The sequence below is a fragment of the Silurus aristotelis genome, assembly GCF_946808225.1.
Source record: "Silurus aristotelis genome assembly, chromosome: 7".
NCBI lineage: Eukaryota > Metazoa > Chordata > Actinopteri > Siluriformes > Siluridae > Silurus > Silurus aristotelis.
Genome location: NC_139580.1, coordinates 28,458,573 through 28,476,083, shown reverse-complemented (window position 1 = coordinate 28,476,083; position 17,511 = coordinate 28,458,573). Strand labels below are relative to the sequence as shown.

General features: G+C 40.7%; 1 protein-coding gene across 3 annotated transcripts; it reads right to left on the bottom strand.

Moving 5' to 3' along the window:
- Window positions 1–897: 897 nt before the first annotated feature.
- Window positions 898–16,864, bottom strand: itfg2 (integrin alpha FG-GAP repeat containing 2). Of its 3 annotated transcripts, none has more exons than XM_083546442.1 (12): window positions 16,581–16,864; window positions 14,116–14,211; window positions 13,960–14,001; window positions 13,700–13,874; window positions 11,391–11,530; window positions 10,902–11,050; window positions 8,390–8,484; window positions 7,569–7,622; window positions 7,138–7,229; window positions 5,837–5,954; window positions 1,471–1,644; window positions 898–1,048 (listed from the first exon to the last, which is right to left on the bottom strand). In XM_083546442.1, the coding sequence occupies exons 1-12, from the start codon at window positions 16,674–16,676 to the stop codon at window positions 987–989; spliced, it is 1,293 nt and encodes a 430-aa protein (XP_083402568.1). In that variant the 5' UTR covers window positions 16,677–16,864; the 3' UTR covers window positions 898–986. The 3 variants fall into 3 exon arrangements, with proteins under 3 accessions (XP_083402568.1, XP_083402567.1, XP_083402569.1); XM_083546441.1 differs by having other exon boundaries at window positions 8,381–8,484; window positions 16,581–16,840; XM_083546443.1 differs by lacking the exons at window positions 898–1,048; window positions 1,471–1,644 and adding an exon at window positions 3,453–5,756 and having other exon boundaries at window positions 5,795–5,954; window positions 8,381–8,484; window positions 16,581–16,843.
- Window positions 16,865–17,511: the final 647 nt, after the last annotated feature.

Sequence of the window (17,511 nt, the reverse complement as noted above, 5' to 3'; positions counted from 1 at the left end):
ATCGGAGGCACGCGCTGAGCCAACCTGAGCCGGTGGGAACGAAGCAATGAGAAAAATAATTTAAGGTTACATTACATTGGCAGTTTGTAAATATATATATATATATATATATATATATATATATATATATATATATATATATATATATATATATATATATATATATATAAAAAATACGATAACCAGAAGGAGTATTTAATCCACTTGACCCTTGAAGGTCACACAAAAAGGCCGGTCATACAGGAATGTTGTGTTACAGTTGCTGCTCCAGACGCACTCGCATATATATATATATATATATATATATATATATATATATATATATATATATATATATATATATATATATATATATACACACACATATACGTATATATACGTATATGGACAAATGACTTTCAGCCCCTTTTTATTCTTCTCTCATGGAAAATATCCGTTATAGCGTAAAGCCTTCAAACTTTAATAAAAAAAAAAAAACACACGTCGCATCAGAGCCAGTGGAGGATAAAGTACACAAACCATGTAGTTAAAGTAGAGATCCACTCGGTAAAATATGACTTTAAACTTCCACTGATCTATTAATAGAATGATATTAAGGAGTCAAACACTGATTGGTATCTATTCAAGTGATCATGAGCCTAAAACCTTATTTTCAATCATTCAAAAGAATTGTGTAAATAAGGTTAAGTTCGAGTCTGGAGTTTCTTCCATCATTTATTCCTCTTTAAATGTTTGCTGTTGAACTGATGCTGAACTGTAGGTTGGTGATCAGTAAATGCCACGAAGCGCCGATCGAAACAAGTTCAAAACAGAGCGTGCGCTCGACCCTGATTGGTGGTTTGCTGTGTGTTCCACCAGTTAAGTTTTTTCCACTCGTAAATAAAAAGGAACGACTGATTTACATTTACTTCATCCATCCTTCGTCCAGGATTTTGAAGCCATTTATTCATAGTTTGATTTCACACTTACAAATAACATTCGCTTCATTACGAGTCTCTGTACAATACGTCTCTGATCAGCTTCCGAACGGCTTCCGCGTCACTCGGTTCTGTCGAAGCAAAAAACCCAAATTATTCAATCGCACGCATGGTTTGGTGAATAAACTTTTACCAGATATTGTTTCTATCGATCCTTTTAGTGACATTATAAGGCCAAAAATATATTGGGCTTTTCCACCCATATGTGCTTATTTCCCAAATTGTTCACACAAAAAAGGATGTCTTTGGATGCAGCATTATTATTGGAAAATGTAACAAACACTCGCATGTAATACATGATTAGATTCAGATAACGAGAATACTTAAGGAAAACTTTCCATCATTAACAGCGTTGCCCTGAAAACATGACCCTGACTTCCTGACAGGGTAAACAGCCTAGTTTATAGCTCACCAGGGAGATAATTATTCACAGAAATTAACATGGGCCATGTGGTTTGACCATTTGCACACATACACACACACGTTTCCTCACCCACTCCCAGTTTGCTCAGCAGATGTGTGTATCCTGGCCTGTCCTCCAGCACTCTCTTGAGGCTGGTGGGTTCCATGCACTCCAGTTTGACCCTCCAGTACACATAGATCTTGTGACTGAAACTCACGTACACCAGACATGGAATGTTCCTGCCCTGTTTGCACGCGTACAGCCCTGCAACAGTACACAAGCATTTGGAAAGCGGTAAACAAGCAGCAGAAGGATTGGTGTAGAATCCAGGATGTGGATTAGAGTCTGATAAGACATAATACACATACATTTGTCCCAAACATTCAAGAGCACAAGTAAAAATGCTTTGATTTTGCTGCAAGTGAATATTTTTTCGTCAAAGTTGATGTGTCAGAAGCAGGAAAAATGGGCAAGCGTATGGATTTGAGTTTGACAAGGGACAAATTGTGATGGCAGACGACTGGGTCAGAGCATCTCCAAAACTCAAGTCAAGCCAAGTCAAATTTATTTCTATAGCGCTTTTCACAACCGACATTGTCAAGGTGAGCAATGTGTATTTATCCCTGATGAGCAGCCCTGGCGACTGTGTGTGGTGTTCCTGGTCTGTACTGGTCAGTATATTTTGTAAAAAATAATGCAACCGGGTTGCTATCACCTTTAGCTCTCGATTGAAACATTTGCACTTTGACATTGTGGAACATACGCACCTGGCGTGAGCCAATCAGCGTCCAGTACCTGTCACCATGTGATCTACCCCACCCTCACAGAAACTATATCTATATCTATATCTATATATATATATATATATATATATATATATATATATATATATATATATATATATATACACATACATACATACACACACACACACACACACACACACACACACGTTTATTTTCCATAAGTGTGCCGGTAGCCTTTTGTTTGTTTTATATCCATAGCTTGTCCACAGAGCACAGCGCGTGCAAGGTGTCAGATTACAAATGCGAGTTGCAAAGAATATAAGAGTTTACAGCCTGCTTTATACTCGTTTTTCCTAATAGTCAGGTTCAATTATTAACCTTGGTTGTTATGCTGCTTTATTTTCAATATTTTTAATTGTTATAGATTATGAGAATTATTATGTATGCTTCTGAATGTGTCACTATTTTCATTTTATAGAGAACCACAACCTTATTCAGATACAACCAGCTGTACCACCTAATAATTCTTCTGCATAAGAATTTGTAATCTAGTGGTAACAATAAATGGGTTATTCCCTGAAAGTAAGTGCGTCTTCATTCTGTCGCATGCGGACAGCCCCTGGTGGGTTAGCATCCTGAGTCAGCAAACTATTCCATATGGTGAACATCTACTAACGCCAAACCATTTTTTTATGGTCCTTCAAGCTGGATATTCAGACTTACCAGAGGAATAGAAGATGCCACATCAGGCAAAAGATGAGCCAAGTGTGCAAATCAGGAGGAAGACGACCCTCCCCGCACGTTAGGAGGAGTATGACTCACTGGTTTCACTCTCCCTAGGTCTGTCCAGCAACCTATGTCACCACCTGTTCTTTCAACCAGACCAACCGAAGGCTTGGAAGCAGAGGAAGGGGCAACCGGCTTCACTCCACTACCAAGTTATAAGGTAGACAGTCGGCTGCAGTGGTCCGACAAAGAATGTGAATCTGTATCAGATATCATAAAGAGGGAGAACCAGGATCTCCACAAATCGCCTCAGAGGATACAGCAGGACAGAGACACATTCCAGACCACAAACGGCCCAGCTCACATGACAAATGAGGCAGCTACATCTGCAGATGGTACAGCAACAGGTTGGAAGTCAGTGCATGTCTACTGCCACCCCGTCAGGTATAGTATAGTTCCTCACGGACCTGAAACTAGTGGAGGCTCTACTTATCTAATATTGCCATTCACAACAGCCCTACACAAGGATGGTGGATGCTCCAGACCAACAATATAACCAGCCACATCAACTAGCCCTACAAAAGGACTGAAAGGACTGAACATCACTGTCTATGTACTGTCTTATTTCTGTCTATATATTCTCATTGCCAGAATCAAATCAGATGGACATGCTGCCCTGGTGCAATGAAAAGATTGCATCCAATCTAACCGGGATCAGGAGGCAGTGAAATCTTGGAAAGGAAGACAATAAGGATTGTAATGAATGGTGTCAAGAACATGCCAGAGCTTCGAGCATGGAAAGAGGCAGTCTTATTGCAGTTAAGAACCAATGAAAGAAAACTGGCCCCAAACCCACAGCTAGCAGTGGTTTATACTGCTGAGATTTCCAAACTGGAACAAGCAGGCTATTTTAGCAAATTACCTCAGAATGCTGAGACCGGCTCTCCCTATTCCTGGTATGTTTCACACCACATGGTGGAGCACAATGGGAAAAATCTAAAAGTCTTCCATTGCTAAAATCTAAATGAGCTTTTGCTTCGCGCGACCAGTATCCCTTCTTTCCGTGTTACTCAGATTTAGGGAACATTTAGTGGCAACCACATTGAGGGGATGTTCCACCAATTAGATTGCTCCCAGAAGACAAATCACTCATGTGTTTACTCTGGAGAGGCGCCCACAGGAGCAACCGGATGTGTACGAGTGGCAAGCCCTTTCGTTTGGCACTACTTGCAGCTCTTTACACTTTACCACAACACCATATCAAACAGTGCAGAGATGTGAATATCGCAAGGCCGAACCGATAACCAATATGGATGTTTACATGACGGCCCCTTTCTTGAGCCTGACCACCCTATCATACTCGACCTAAGGTACCCGTCTCTAAACTTATCATACAAAGTTGTAATTTGTTACTTTTCTACACAGGTCCTGAGAACTTTGCACTTTTGGTGTGGACTGCTTCATTCCCTGCAACGCCAGAATGGGTCGATGCAACAAGAAAAAATGTGGAATAATATTCAAATGCCTCACCATCAGAGCAGTATACATTGACATCCTCCATAGTCTGATTTCCCCCTTATGGCCCTCAAACGCACAAACTTCAGAGGAAGGCTCTGGTCCAAGGCCTGCAGAGACAACTGGCTATTTACTAGACTGAATTCCATTTCAACCCCCCAAATTCACCACACTATGGCCAGCCACATCAACTAGCCCTACAAAGAACTGTGGAGTTAATGGATGGCCACACTATGGAGGTAGCTGAGAGCGAGAAATTCGCTCCCTGAAAACCGCTCTGATGGATACTGTCATAACCATACTGTGTTGACAAAAATTGAGGGAATTCTGGACTCTAAAATCACTAGGATATACATCATCCGATGTTTCGAACCTTGATCCCATCACCCCAGACTGTCTCCAAATGGGGTGGCCAGTTGCCTTCTTTCCCTGACAGTCAGCCAACGTAGATGGCGTCACAATCAGATCCTAGCTTACCAGTTTTGGAAAACGTTACCTTAAATTCTACCTCCCTGGGCTTCAAAACAGTCAGAAATGGCAAAATGATAGTCCAGACATGCAGGTTGGCATGATGGTGCTGGTGCTGAAGAGCTATTAAAGACAACCATTTTTCATCTATCAAAAGTGGTCCAAGAAAGGAACAGTGGTGAACTGGTGACAAGGTCATGGGGATCCAAAGCACATTGATGCACATGGGGAGCGAAGGCTGGCCCGTGGGGTCTGATCCAACAAATCAACTCGAATTGCTGAAGAAGTTAATGCTGATAATGTTCGACGGTCGGGTTTTGGCAGAAATGCACAATGCCAGCTAAATAAAGATCTGCTTTAAATAAGTTGGAGGATATGGAAGATCTCCTGCTACAAAGCTCCAACCCTATTGAACATCATGAATGTGAACGCTGACTGCACCCCAGGCTTCCTCACCTTCTCACTGCCATCAGTACTTTACAAACACCCATGTAGCAGAATGAATCTACTCTAACCTCCACAAAAATCTAGTAGAACATCTTTCCCAGAAGAGTGGAGTTTATCAGAATAGTAAATGGCCACTAAATGTGGAATGAGATGTTAAAAAAGTGGTACAAACTTTTGAACATACATTGCACATTGAGAGTAATTAATACCAATGGGAATTAAACTAATATCCTTATAGAATATCTAATAAATGTATTTGAAAAGCATATACTTGCTTTATATGCATGTTTTCTCTCTTCCCCTTCAGTATCTTTTATATGATGTGTTTTATAAAAAAATATATACATTTTGTAATCTCTCAGCAATTTATCCTTGACCAGCAGAGCAGGCACAATGAGAGAAGAAAAAATGGTATTGTGATTTTTCTGAAGCTCCAACACTGACAACTAGTGGTGACCCATGCTTCATGCTCCACTCCAAACACACGTACACAAACACACACACACACACACACACGTACACACACACACACACATAGAAAAACACCTCCATACCGGCGCAGAAAGCGTTCACGTTCTCATCGAATTGGAATCGGACCACTGTGCGATTATGGTCGATGATGTACGTCTGTCCGTCCCAGGCACACGCCACCACCTCCTCTCTTCCATCGCCCTAAATACACATCCACATCTAAGAAGAATTACAGTGATGATGATCCTGGTGGAGGTGTGAGGTGTTACAGGACGTTGCATGATGTGGAGGTGAAGAACAACATCTATTTGCATTTATGGCATGTAAATGCATTTATGGCATGAGGACCCAGCATTGGCAGCTTAGTGGTGGTGGGAAATGAACTCACAGCCTTCTGTTTAGAAGTCCAACATTTCTCCCAGAGATAAAAAATACTAATAACAAAGCTGTTTAAATTCTTATTCTTTTTCATTATGTTTTCATTTCTTCAAATTCATCTTGTGTAGTCACCATATAAGTTTCACCACATGCAAAACTCCTCCATTGAGCTCAGTAAGGTTAATTAGGAAATGTCTACAATAGCTGTCTCACTAGATGAAACTAGAACAGGATGTTACTATGGTTACAGGTGTTTATAAGCAGCACATTTAGTTAGATATACTTGTCTGTTCAATGCCCTGAACTCACACCTAAACTTCTAGCCAATCACAACCCTAAACCCTAACCCTAACCCTAACCCTAACCCAGCCAAGTGAAATCCACTATCACATCTGAACTACTTTCAGCCACTCCCAATCCACTATTCACACCTGAACTTCCAACCAATCACAATCCACTATTCACACCTGAATTTCCAGGCAATCCCAATCCACTATTCACACCTGAACTTCTTCCAGCCAATCACAATCCACTTATCACACCCGAAAGTTCCAGCCAATCACAATCCACTATTCACCCGAAGTTCCAGCCAATCACGATCCACTATTCACACCTAAAGTTGTAACCAATCACAATCCACTATTCACACCTAAAGTTGTAACCAATCACAATCCACTATTCACACCTGAAGTTGTAGCCAATCACAATCCACTATTCACACCTGAACTTCTTACATCTAATCACAATCCAATAGTTACCATGAACTTCTTCCAGCCAATCGCTATCCACTATTCGCACTTGAACTTCTTCCAGCCAATCACAATCCACTAATTACACCCAAAGTTTCAGCCAATCACGATCCACTATTCACACCTGAACTTCTTTCAGCTAATCACAATTCAGACTTCAGGCATTGTATATTCAGACTGACCCTGGTCTAAACAAAACAACCCCACAGGTTATAGTTACACTGCCCTGTTTATTTTTTTAACCCTGACCTACTGACCGTGATGTCCAGTTTCTGTAGTGCGAACAGCTGATGATCCACCTGCACCGACCACAGGAGCTGCTCAGAGCTGTCCATGAGCTTCAGCGTACCTGCGCCAATAAAAAAAACGCTATCAGTGTTCTGACTCAGAAAAACATATTACAGCTGTCACTTGATGACAGAATCGGGAGTTTCAGCATGAAGACATCTTCAGCCCCAAATCGAACTCTTAGTATGTAGTTTTATCATTTTCAGGTTCATCAAATACAGTGATTTTTTTGGCTGGGATGGTCTGAGTTACCACTCAACTGTCAGGAAACATTTTAATAATATCCCATGTTATGTCTGGGTGTAAAACATTTTCACGTGTCGTCATTTTCAAGACTAGATTCAGCAGCTGATGAGATGAAGTTAAATATGGATGTAGGACCATAGCTTATGCTGCTTACCATCTAAAGTACAGAGAGCAAATAAGCCTCCTTTAGAGTCGTCTTCCTTCGAACCTACAAAAAAAAAAAAAAAAAGGATGTTTAATAAATTTTTATATTACGCAAAACACTTGGACACATTTTTATTGGTGCACTTTATTAGGAAAACCTGAATATTCTTGCAGTTATCCAATCGACCAATTAGGTGGCAGCAGCACAATACATTAAATCGGTTTACATTTACCATCCAACTGATGCTTCTGTGTGTGAGTGTGTGTGTGTGTGTGTGTGTGTGTGTGTGTGTGTGTGTGTGTGTGTGTGTGTGTGTGTGTATGTACATACTGATGCTTCCTATCGTTTTTGTGTGTGTGTGTAGGTACATGCCGTACCCCTACTGATGCTGCCTATTGTGTGTGTGTGTGTGTGTGCGTGTGTATATATGTGTGTGTGTGTGTGTTTGTTTGTGTGCCGTACCCCTACTGATGCTAACTAGTGTGTGTGTTTTTGTGTGTGTGTGTGTATATATGTGTGTGTGTTTGTTTGTGTGCCGTACCCCTACTGATGCTAACTAGTGTGTGTGTTTTTGTGTGTGTGTGTGAGTGTGTGTGTAGGTACATGCAGTACCCCTCCTGATGTTGCCTGTTGTGTGTGTGTGTGTGTGTGTGTGTGTGTGTGTGTGTAGGTACATACTGATGCTGCCTATCGTGTGTGTGTGTGTGTGTGTGTGTGTGTGTAGGTACATGCAGAACCCCTCCTAATGCTGCCTATCGTGTGTGTTTGTGTGTGTGTGTGTGTGTGTGTGTGTGTGTGTGTGTGTGTGTGTGTGTAGGTACATGCAGTACCCCTCCTGATGCTTCCTATCAGATGGGTCGACACGTTCTTGTTATGAATGCGTCCGGTGGTCAGATGAAGAACGATGTCTCTGGAAGGCCCGCCTCTGAAACAAAGGTAACAAAAATATCACACACCCTCATCATCATCATCATCATCATCATCATCATCATCTCTTTTCTCCTCATCAGGTCTCAGTGACATGAGTTCATTGCAGTCCTACATCTGATTATCCTTTTCACCTCAGACTGAACTCATGACCTTCTCTGATCCGCAGGCACAGTACAGTTCACTCACATGTTAACAATGTGATGCATCGATTTTAAAAAGTTGCCATTTGTATCGCGAAGCCTCGTTTTAAACATATTTTAACAAAAAAAAAAGAAAAAAAGATTAATTTATACATAACTATTTGTAGATACTTTTATTATGTATAAAGTGACAAATAATTTACGACCAATATTTGATACGTAGATCGATTTTTCATCGCTAAACTTTTTTGAGCACGTTCGAGAATATGACGTGTCAACACTACAGAGACCGAGGCGTGTCCTGAGAGTCACATAGAATACAGATTAACATGGCAGAGGTAGAGCTGTAACTTCCTGAAGCCAGGGCAGGAAAAGAACGTCTGGTTTTATTTAATCTTTTTTTCTTTTGCACTACAAAAGCGTGTTTGTGAAAGGGCCATGCTTTAGAAGTCAGAAGGCACTTAAGTAAATTGATGATTTGCTGTTTGTTTGAACCAAAGTAATAAAAGTGAACTATCTGTACCATATTGAATTGCGTACGTCATATTTCTTTCCATTGAATCGCATTGTGTTGAATCGAATCGAAATCGTATCGGTAGCGGCTTCATATGTATCATTTTACTTTAATGCATCATTGGCTATGCATCGAAATGCGAATCGCATCGGCTTTAGCGATGGAGATCCACATCCCTACAGGTCACACACAGCTAAAAGGAGTTCCAGTCGCTCTTTACAGTTCCATATCACTCCGCCAAGTGTCTGAGCGTCTTTCACAGGCCAATCAATCAAATTCATTATTTATTACTGCAGAAGATACGACATACAAACAAACAAATCAATAAATATTGATTCTTGCTTTACAGGCTTTTCTGTCTTAATACTGCAATCACATATTTATAGTTTTTCCTCTCTCTATCTCTCTCTCACTCTCAATCTGTATCCAGGATCTGCACATCAATAACTTGAGCCTCTGTTCCTACTGCAATGTATGTCCAAAAGTTTGTGGACACCAAGCATAAAATTTGTTATGTGCTTCTTTTTTTGAGCATTGCATTCCACATTCAGTCCCTATTTACTTTTAAAAGAACCTTCACTCTTCTAGGAAGATGTTCCACTATATTATTGTGGAGATTTGTGTAGGTTTATTCAGTCTCAGGGTGTTAGTAAAGTCTGGTACTGATGTAGGTGAGGAGGTGAGGAGGCCTGGTGTGCAGTCAGCGTTCACATTCATCCCAATAGTGTTGAGGGATAATGCAATATAGCAGTACATCTTTTTTATGAACAGGTTTGGGTCTCCTAGTTTAAGTTTAGGAGAAGATTAAATGCTAGTGCATCTGAAGACATCCTGTACAATTGTGTGTTAATAGTTTGTGGAAGAACAGCATATGGCTGGAAAAGTCAGGTGTCCCAAGACTGTCCAAATAGTTTTGAGCTTCAGGTTGTGGAAACATTATTACCTCGGATGCGTTTTATTTTATTAATTTATTTGACAAATTATTGCTCATGTTATAAATGCTGAATGGGAAGCATGGAAGCTCTCCAAAGTGTCAGATCATTAGAATTCGTCATTGTATTCCATGTAAGAGCAATGAACTGTGGGTAACAGTGACATATAACATCCTCTGATCTAAAACTTGGGGAATTATTTGTTTATACATAATATCGGCTGGTTCTAGATATCTGAAGGCAAAATGTATACTATGACCTCCTTCTCTTCAATATTCAGAAAAATAAAAAACAACTTAAAACAAATTTGTACCTTTTTAAGTCCAACACACAAAAAAAAAAATAAAGGTCATCTGGCGCACTGTTTTGAATAAACCGGCTGCAAGTAATGATCTTCAAACGGTGCTGAGGTGAATCAGCACACTATAAGGCTTCGTAGCTAAATCACGAGCAGTGTTTTCTTTGCGTGCATGTTTAGATTTTGATTCATTTTCATTTAGCAACACAGGAGGGATGCATTCGTTTCGGCGCCATCGGGTCAGTATGCGGAAAACTTGGATTTTATTCATCACTGTACACAGTGTCTTCATGCAGAGTGAGTAGAGTCACGTTTAAATGCTGATATTAACTTGTTTGACTTCAGCCGATTGTTATTTTATATCCAATAAACAAAGCGCTATGTCTTACACGGCCCATCCACTAGTGTATAGGTTTGTTATGGTTATGGAGGCCCCGTATCCAATTGCATGTTCTGCCTATACCTAGCATCGACCCTGGGCCTATAGAAAGCCCTTCACTCAAATCAGTCAGATTCAGGACGGCTCACCCTGCTGAAGCGTTCACGTGGCTCTCTCCAGGCACTGCAGCGCCATCTTGTGTCCAGGAGCAGAGCAGGACGGCATAACCGCAGCCTGGCTGTGAGACCATGAGCTCAGGCCTGCCGTCTGGGGCCGAGTTTACTGATAAACTGTCCACCTTAAAATAAATAAATAAATAAATACTCTCTTCTTATGAGGAGAATGGAACACTGAACTACATTCATCATCCACGTCCAGTTCTCGTACATCACTGCCGTTCAGGAGCGGGAATTTTAGACGTTTTATTTGAGCTGATTTAAAGTGAGTACTTGTGTCTGTGTGTACACTATAGGCTCTGGACACTGCTGCAAACAACAGCAAATAGGAGGAAAAAGATGAGTATAAGAATGTTTAATAATTCATGAAACTCAAGTCTAAACTCCACTGTGTGAGTGTGTGTGTGAGTGTGTGTGTGTGTGTGTGTGTGTGTGTGTGTGTGTGTGTGTGTGTGTGTGTACCTGCCCCTCCAGGAGCCATTTCTTTAACAGAATCAGGTGACCAGCTGACAGATCCGTGGCGTCAGGCGGCTCCTCCCATCGGAAAGCTCGCACCACGCGGTCGGTGTAGCCTACGACAAGCTCACTGCGGCCATCACCATCTAACACACACACACACACAGAAACATACACGCATTTCAATATAACTAGAACATAACTAGACAACATTTGCCCCATTTAGAAATATTTAGATGCATTTACAGCTTCTGTAAAAAAAAATCTACACATCTCTGTTTCATTACAGCACGTTTTTGATCTAAAATAAAGCATTTGCCACCGTTGATAAAATCGAGCAAGTAAACAATCAAGAGAATAAAGAGAATGTTCTAGGAAAACATACACTTCAGGACCATGCGCTGTCCCCTTATGAACATCCTAATATATGTGTGTGTGTATATTTATTTATAGAAATATATACAGTGAGGAGAATAAGTATTTGAACACCCTGCTATTTTGCAGACTGGGGCTCAATGCAAGATCTTACCTTGTGGGGTCTCAATGATACTAAGGATGGTGAGAAATCAGCCCAGAACTACACGGGAGGAGCTGGTCAATGACCTGAAAAGAGCTGGGACCATCGTTTCCAAGGTTACTGTTGGTAATACACTAAGACGTCATGGTTTGAAATCATACATGGCACAGAAGGTTCCCCTGCTTAAACCAGCACATGTCCAGGCACGTCTTAAGTTTGCCAATGACCATTTGGATGATCCAGAGGAGTCATGGGAGAAAGTCATGTGGTCAGATGAGACCAAAATAGAACTTTTGGGTCATAATTCCACTAAACGTGTTTGGAGGAAGAAGAATGATGAGTACCATCCCAAGAACACCATCCCTACTGTGAAGCATGGGGGTGGTAGTATCATGCTTTGGGGGTGTTTTTCCGCACATATGACAGGGCAACTGCACTGTATTAAAGAGAGGATGACCAGGGCCATGTATTGCGAGATTTTGGGGAACATTCTCCTTCCCTCAGTTAGAGCATTGAAGATGGGTCGAGGCTGGGTCTTCCAACATGACAATGACCCGAAGCACACAGCCAGGATAACCAAGGAGTGGCTCTGTAAGAAGCATATCAAGGTTCTGGCGTGGCCTAGCCAGTCTCCAGACCTAAACCCAATAGAGAATCTTTGGAGGGAGCTCAAACTCCGTGTTTCTCAGCGACAGGCCAGAAACCTGACTGATCTAGAGAAGATCTGTGTGGAGGAGTGGGCCAAAATCCCTCCTGCAGTGTGTGCAAACCTGGTGAAAAACTACAGGAAACGTTTGACCTCTGTAATTGCAAACAAAGGCTACTGTACCAAATATTAACATTGACTTTCTCAGGTGTTCAAATACTTATTTGCAGCTGTATCATACAAATAAATAGAGTAAAAAATCATACATTGTGATTTCTGGATTTTTTTTTTTAGATTATGTCTCTCACAGTGGACATGCACCTACGATGACAATTTCAGACCCCTCCATGATTTCTAAGTGGGAGAACTTGCAAAATAGCAGGGTGTTCAAATACTTATTTTCCTCACTGTATATATTTCTATAAATAAATATAGACATAAATAAAATAAAAAACAAATGAATATATCTCCACAAAAATATAGTGTAACATCTTCCTAGAAGAGTGGAGGTTCTTATAATAGCAAATAGGGACTGAATGTGGATTGGAAATGTTCAAAAAGAAGCACATAGCTAATTTTATGATCGGGTGTCCACAAACTTTTGGACATACGTTGTAGTAGGAACAGAGACTCAAGTTATTGATGTGTATTTATTGGATACAGACTGAGAGTGAAAGAGAGAGAGAAAGAGAGAGAGAGAGAGAGAGAGAGAGAGAGAGAGAGAGAGAGAGAGAGAGAGAGAGAGAGAGAGAGAGAGAGAGAGAGAGAGAAAGAGAGATCTTTTGTTATCTGTTGTATCTTCTGCAGTAATAAATAATAAATCAGATTGATTGGCCTGTGAAAGACGCTCAGACAAGTTTTCTCTTCGGTGACTTAGCGGAGTGATATGGAACTGTAGAGAGCGACTGGAACTCCTTTCAGCTGTGTGTGACCTGTAGGGATGTGGATCTCCATCGCTAAAGCCGATGCGATTCGCATTTCGATACATAGCCAACGATACGATACATTAAAAGGTACATATGAAGCCGCTACCGATACGATTTCGATTCGATTCAACACAATGCGATTCAATGGAAAAAATCTACTTTGGTTTAAACAGACAGCAAATCATCAATTTACTTAAGTGCCTTCTGACTTCTAACGCTTACTCACCGATGTCACTGATTAGCATGACTTTAGCATTAGCAGGGATGTGCTGGGTGAAACACGGCTTCTGCTCATCCCCGGACATCCACTCGTGCTGACCTGAGGATTCGGCTTTGGCTGCGGTGGAGGTGATGTCGAACACGTGGAACCAGCCTTCTGCACCTGCAGCCACCACTAAGTTCTGACAAACAAAACACAGTCGTGCGTAAAGACGCCCGGAATTCATTCGTGCCAACATAGAGACTTATTCTTACACGTTTCCTTACCTTGCCTTTATTACAGAGGTCTCCAACTCCCACGCAGGTTAGCTAGCAACAGAAGGCAGCGGTGAACGTTCTGCTACGATATTTGAAAATCTTTCAGACTGAAAGGTATTCAGAATAAAAGTGAGAGTAAATGGACCAGTGGGTAATGACACTTACCATTCCTACACATGTTCTAGTGAGCCAGGGCTTGGAATCGTCATTCTTATAGATGTATAACTTCCCGCTCGTGTCGCCCACCACAAGCTCGTTCAGCTACAGAGCAAAACGTAAGGGATTTTATTTACAACAAATTCGTTTCATATTCTTTCGAATTCAGATTTATGTCATTGTTGACAATTTTTTCTACTTCTGTAATGAGTGATGAATCAGTGGACTGTAAAGTCGGTGAGATCGAATTAACAAGCGAATCTGTTTCTCGATGGATCTAAAGTAGGTCAGGATGTCGGACACAGCAGATGTGCACATGTAAAGACAGCAGGTAGTCAGACACCATGACATGTTGATTGTTTGGTAATTTTTTGGAACATTTAAAACCACTTTTTGTAATGTGATTATTTTCTTTTTCTTCTTTTGGCTTCTCCCATTAAGGAGCGCCACAGCGGATCATCCGTCTCCACACCCCCGTCCTCTACATCTGCCTCTTTCACACCAACTACCTGCATGTCTTCCCTCACCACATCCATAAACCTCCTCCTTGGTCTTCCTCTTTTCCACCTTCCTGGTGGCTCCATCCTCAGCATTCTTCTACAGATATACCCCATGTCCAAACCATCTGAATCTCTCCTCCCTCACCTTGTCTCCAAAACGTCTTACATGCGCTGTCCCTCTAATAAACTCATTTCTAATCCTGTCCATCGTCGTCACTCCCAACGAAAACCTCAACATCTTCAGCTCTGCTACCTCCAGCTCCACCTCCTGTCTTTTACTCAATGCCACTGTCTCTAATCCATACAACATTAATGTGATTATCATAATGATTGTTATTAATAATCACTGTTGTTCCCAACCAGTCACCAACGATGTTCTCAATGACCAATCCCTAATCACTATTTAATCCCAGTGTCCAATCACTTATCACTATTGTTCCCCCAATCACAAATCACCATTGTTCCTAGTCACGTATAACCACTGATCCTATTCACCAATCACCACTGATGAGTCACTAATCACTATTGTTCCTAACAACCAATCACTGATCACTATTGGTTTCAATAACCAATCAATAATACATTTTGTTACCAATAACCAATCACTACATTTGCGGCATCACTGAAGACAACGCACTTTTTTTATTATAATGATTAAATTGAGTAATCATTAAATTGGCACAAATTTAATTTATTTAATATCATGATATGAATGGAAAAATTTAATAGTTTACATTTCTTAGACCCCATTTGGGTCATACAGATGTGTATGTAAGTGTGTGTGTGTGTGTTTTACATTTAATATTTAATTTTCTAAAGATATGATCTACTTAACTGTCCATCCTTCATTCATTCACTCCCTCGATATGCGGAATTGTCAGGATTTTCTCCTTTTAAGAGAAATTCTTGAAGATGGACACAAAACGCTAAAGAATCCATAACCGCTTGCCACGTCCTGGTTAACGACTAATGGATGGGAAGATTCTTTAGCGTTTTCATGCATGCGTAAAAATAAAGTCTTATTTCCGGTACGGAGCGAGTCGCCACGGTGACACTGCTCTAACTCTAGTTTCTTTTTTATACCCCTGGCATTGTTGTGTATGTTTTCAAGTTTGATAATAATTTTAAAAAAATGCAAAGTGCAAGGCGGAGACCAAACAAACTTGCAGTCCGCCACTTAATACGTTCCTGAGGGAACTCAGATTTGATCTATATTCTGCACGTAAACAGGATTGCATTCGGTACACACGTGAAATTAACCGAAAACCCTGTACTGAACATTTCAGTACAAGCACGTGTACCATTACTCCCCTACCAATCAATAATCTCCATTGTTCCAAATCACCAATCACAAATAACCATTTTCCCAATCACCAATTACTTATCACCCTTGTTGTCAATGACCAATCAAAAATCACAATTGTTCCCAACAACCAATTAGCAGTCACCGTTCTTCAAAATAACCAATCACCATTGTTCCTAAAGATCGATCGTTTCGCTCTCAATAATCATTTAATAAACACTTTGTTCCCAATCACTAATCACTATTGTTCCAAATGACCAATCACAAATCAATTCTATTCCCAATAACCAATCACTAATCACTAGTGTTTGTTATAATACCCCTGAATGTCTCGATTGTTTGTTTGGAACAGTTATTTTATATATTGACAGTAATAAATGTGATTATGTTTGTTTGTGTCTAACTGTTACTATACATAAATAAACATTTGCGTACATTTTATTCTATGAAAAATATTTTATCCAAATGTATTAGATTTTGTTCAGATCTGTTCCACTATAAACCTTTATAGAAAATCCTTGCTCACGTGACCTAACGCATCACTAAGACACGCCCATCAGCAGTGCTTCCTCTCTGGCCGTGGAAAAGAGTTGCAAATGACGTCACCCGGCGGCATTTTTGTTGTTGTTGTTTAGGATTTTCTCCTAAAACGAGGAGGAGAGCGAACTTACGGAGTCGTTATCAGCGTCTCCGAGACAGATGGCGTGGGGAAAGAGGGAGCCGGTGAAGTCCAAACACACGCGCTGCACGAAGCTCAGAGACCTCATGTCCTTCTGTGTGTGTGTGTGTTTTGGGGAAAAAGTTAAATCATTACAACCACACTGCTTCTGGGATGCGACCAAAAACCACGTGACCTCCTAAACCCAAATAATATTCCACATTACACGGTTCACTGCTCCTTCCCAACATCACGTGACCAACACCAATAAAAGGAGGAAGCGCTCTGAACGGCACTGTTGTTTTTCAAAATAAAAGTCTGGTTTTTAAAAAGAAATACACTATGTCCAAAAGTATTAGGACACCTGACTTATCCATCCATATGTCCTCTTTTGGAAAAACTTGTAGGCGCAGCCTTGTATCGAAAGTCTTTGGATATGCAGTAGTGTAAAAATGTCCTTTCATTTGAAACCTGTTCCAGCATGACAATGCTCTCCGGTGCATAAAGCCAGCTCCATGAAGAAGATACGCTTTCCATGGGATGGAAAATGTGGAAGATCCAGTAAATGGAGAGCAAATGTGGAATTTGATGTTTGAAAATGAGAAATTTTATGGTCAGGTGTCCACATACTTTTGGCCAAGTCATCATATGACATGAGTTCAAGTTTATTTCCATAGTGCTTTTAACAACAGACATTATATCAAAGCAGCTTTACAGGCTGTAAGAATTATAGAAACATTTAATATAAGTGAATAATGTGTATTAATCCCTGATGAGCAGCCACCCCAGGAAAAACTCCTTTAGATAGAATGAGAAAGAAACCTTGAGAGGAGCCAGACTCTCAAATGGGAACCTATCATCATTTGGGTGATATCAAGAGTGTGATTATATTCTTCTTCTTCCGGCTTATCTCATTAGGGGGCGCCACAGCGGATCGTCGTCTC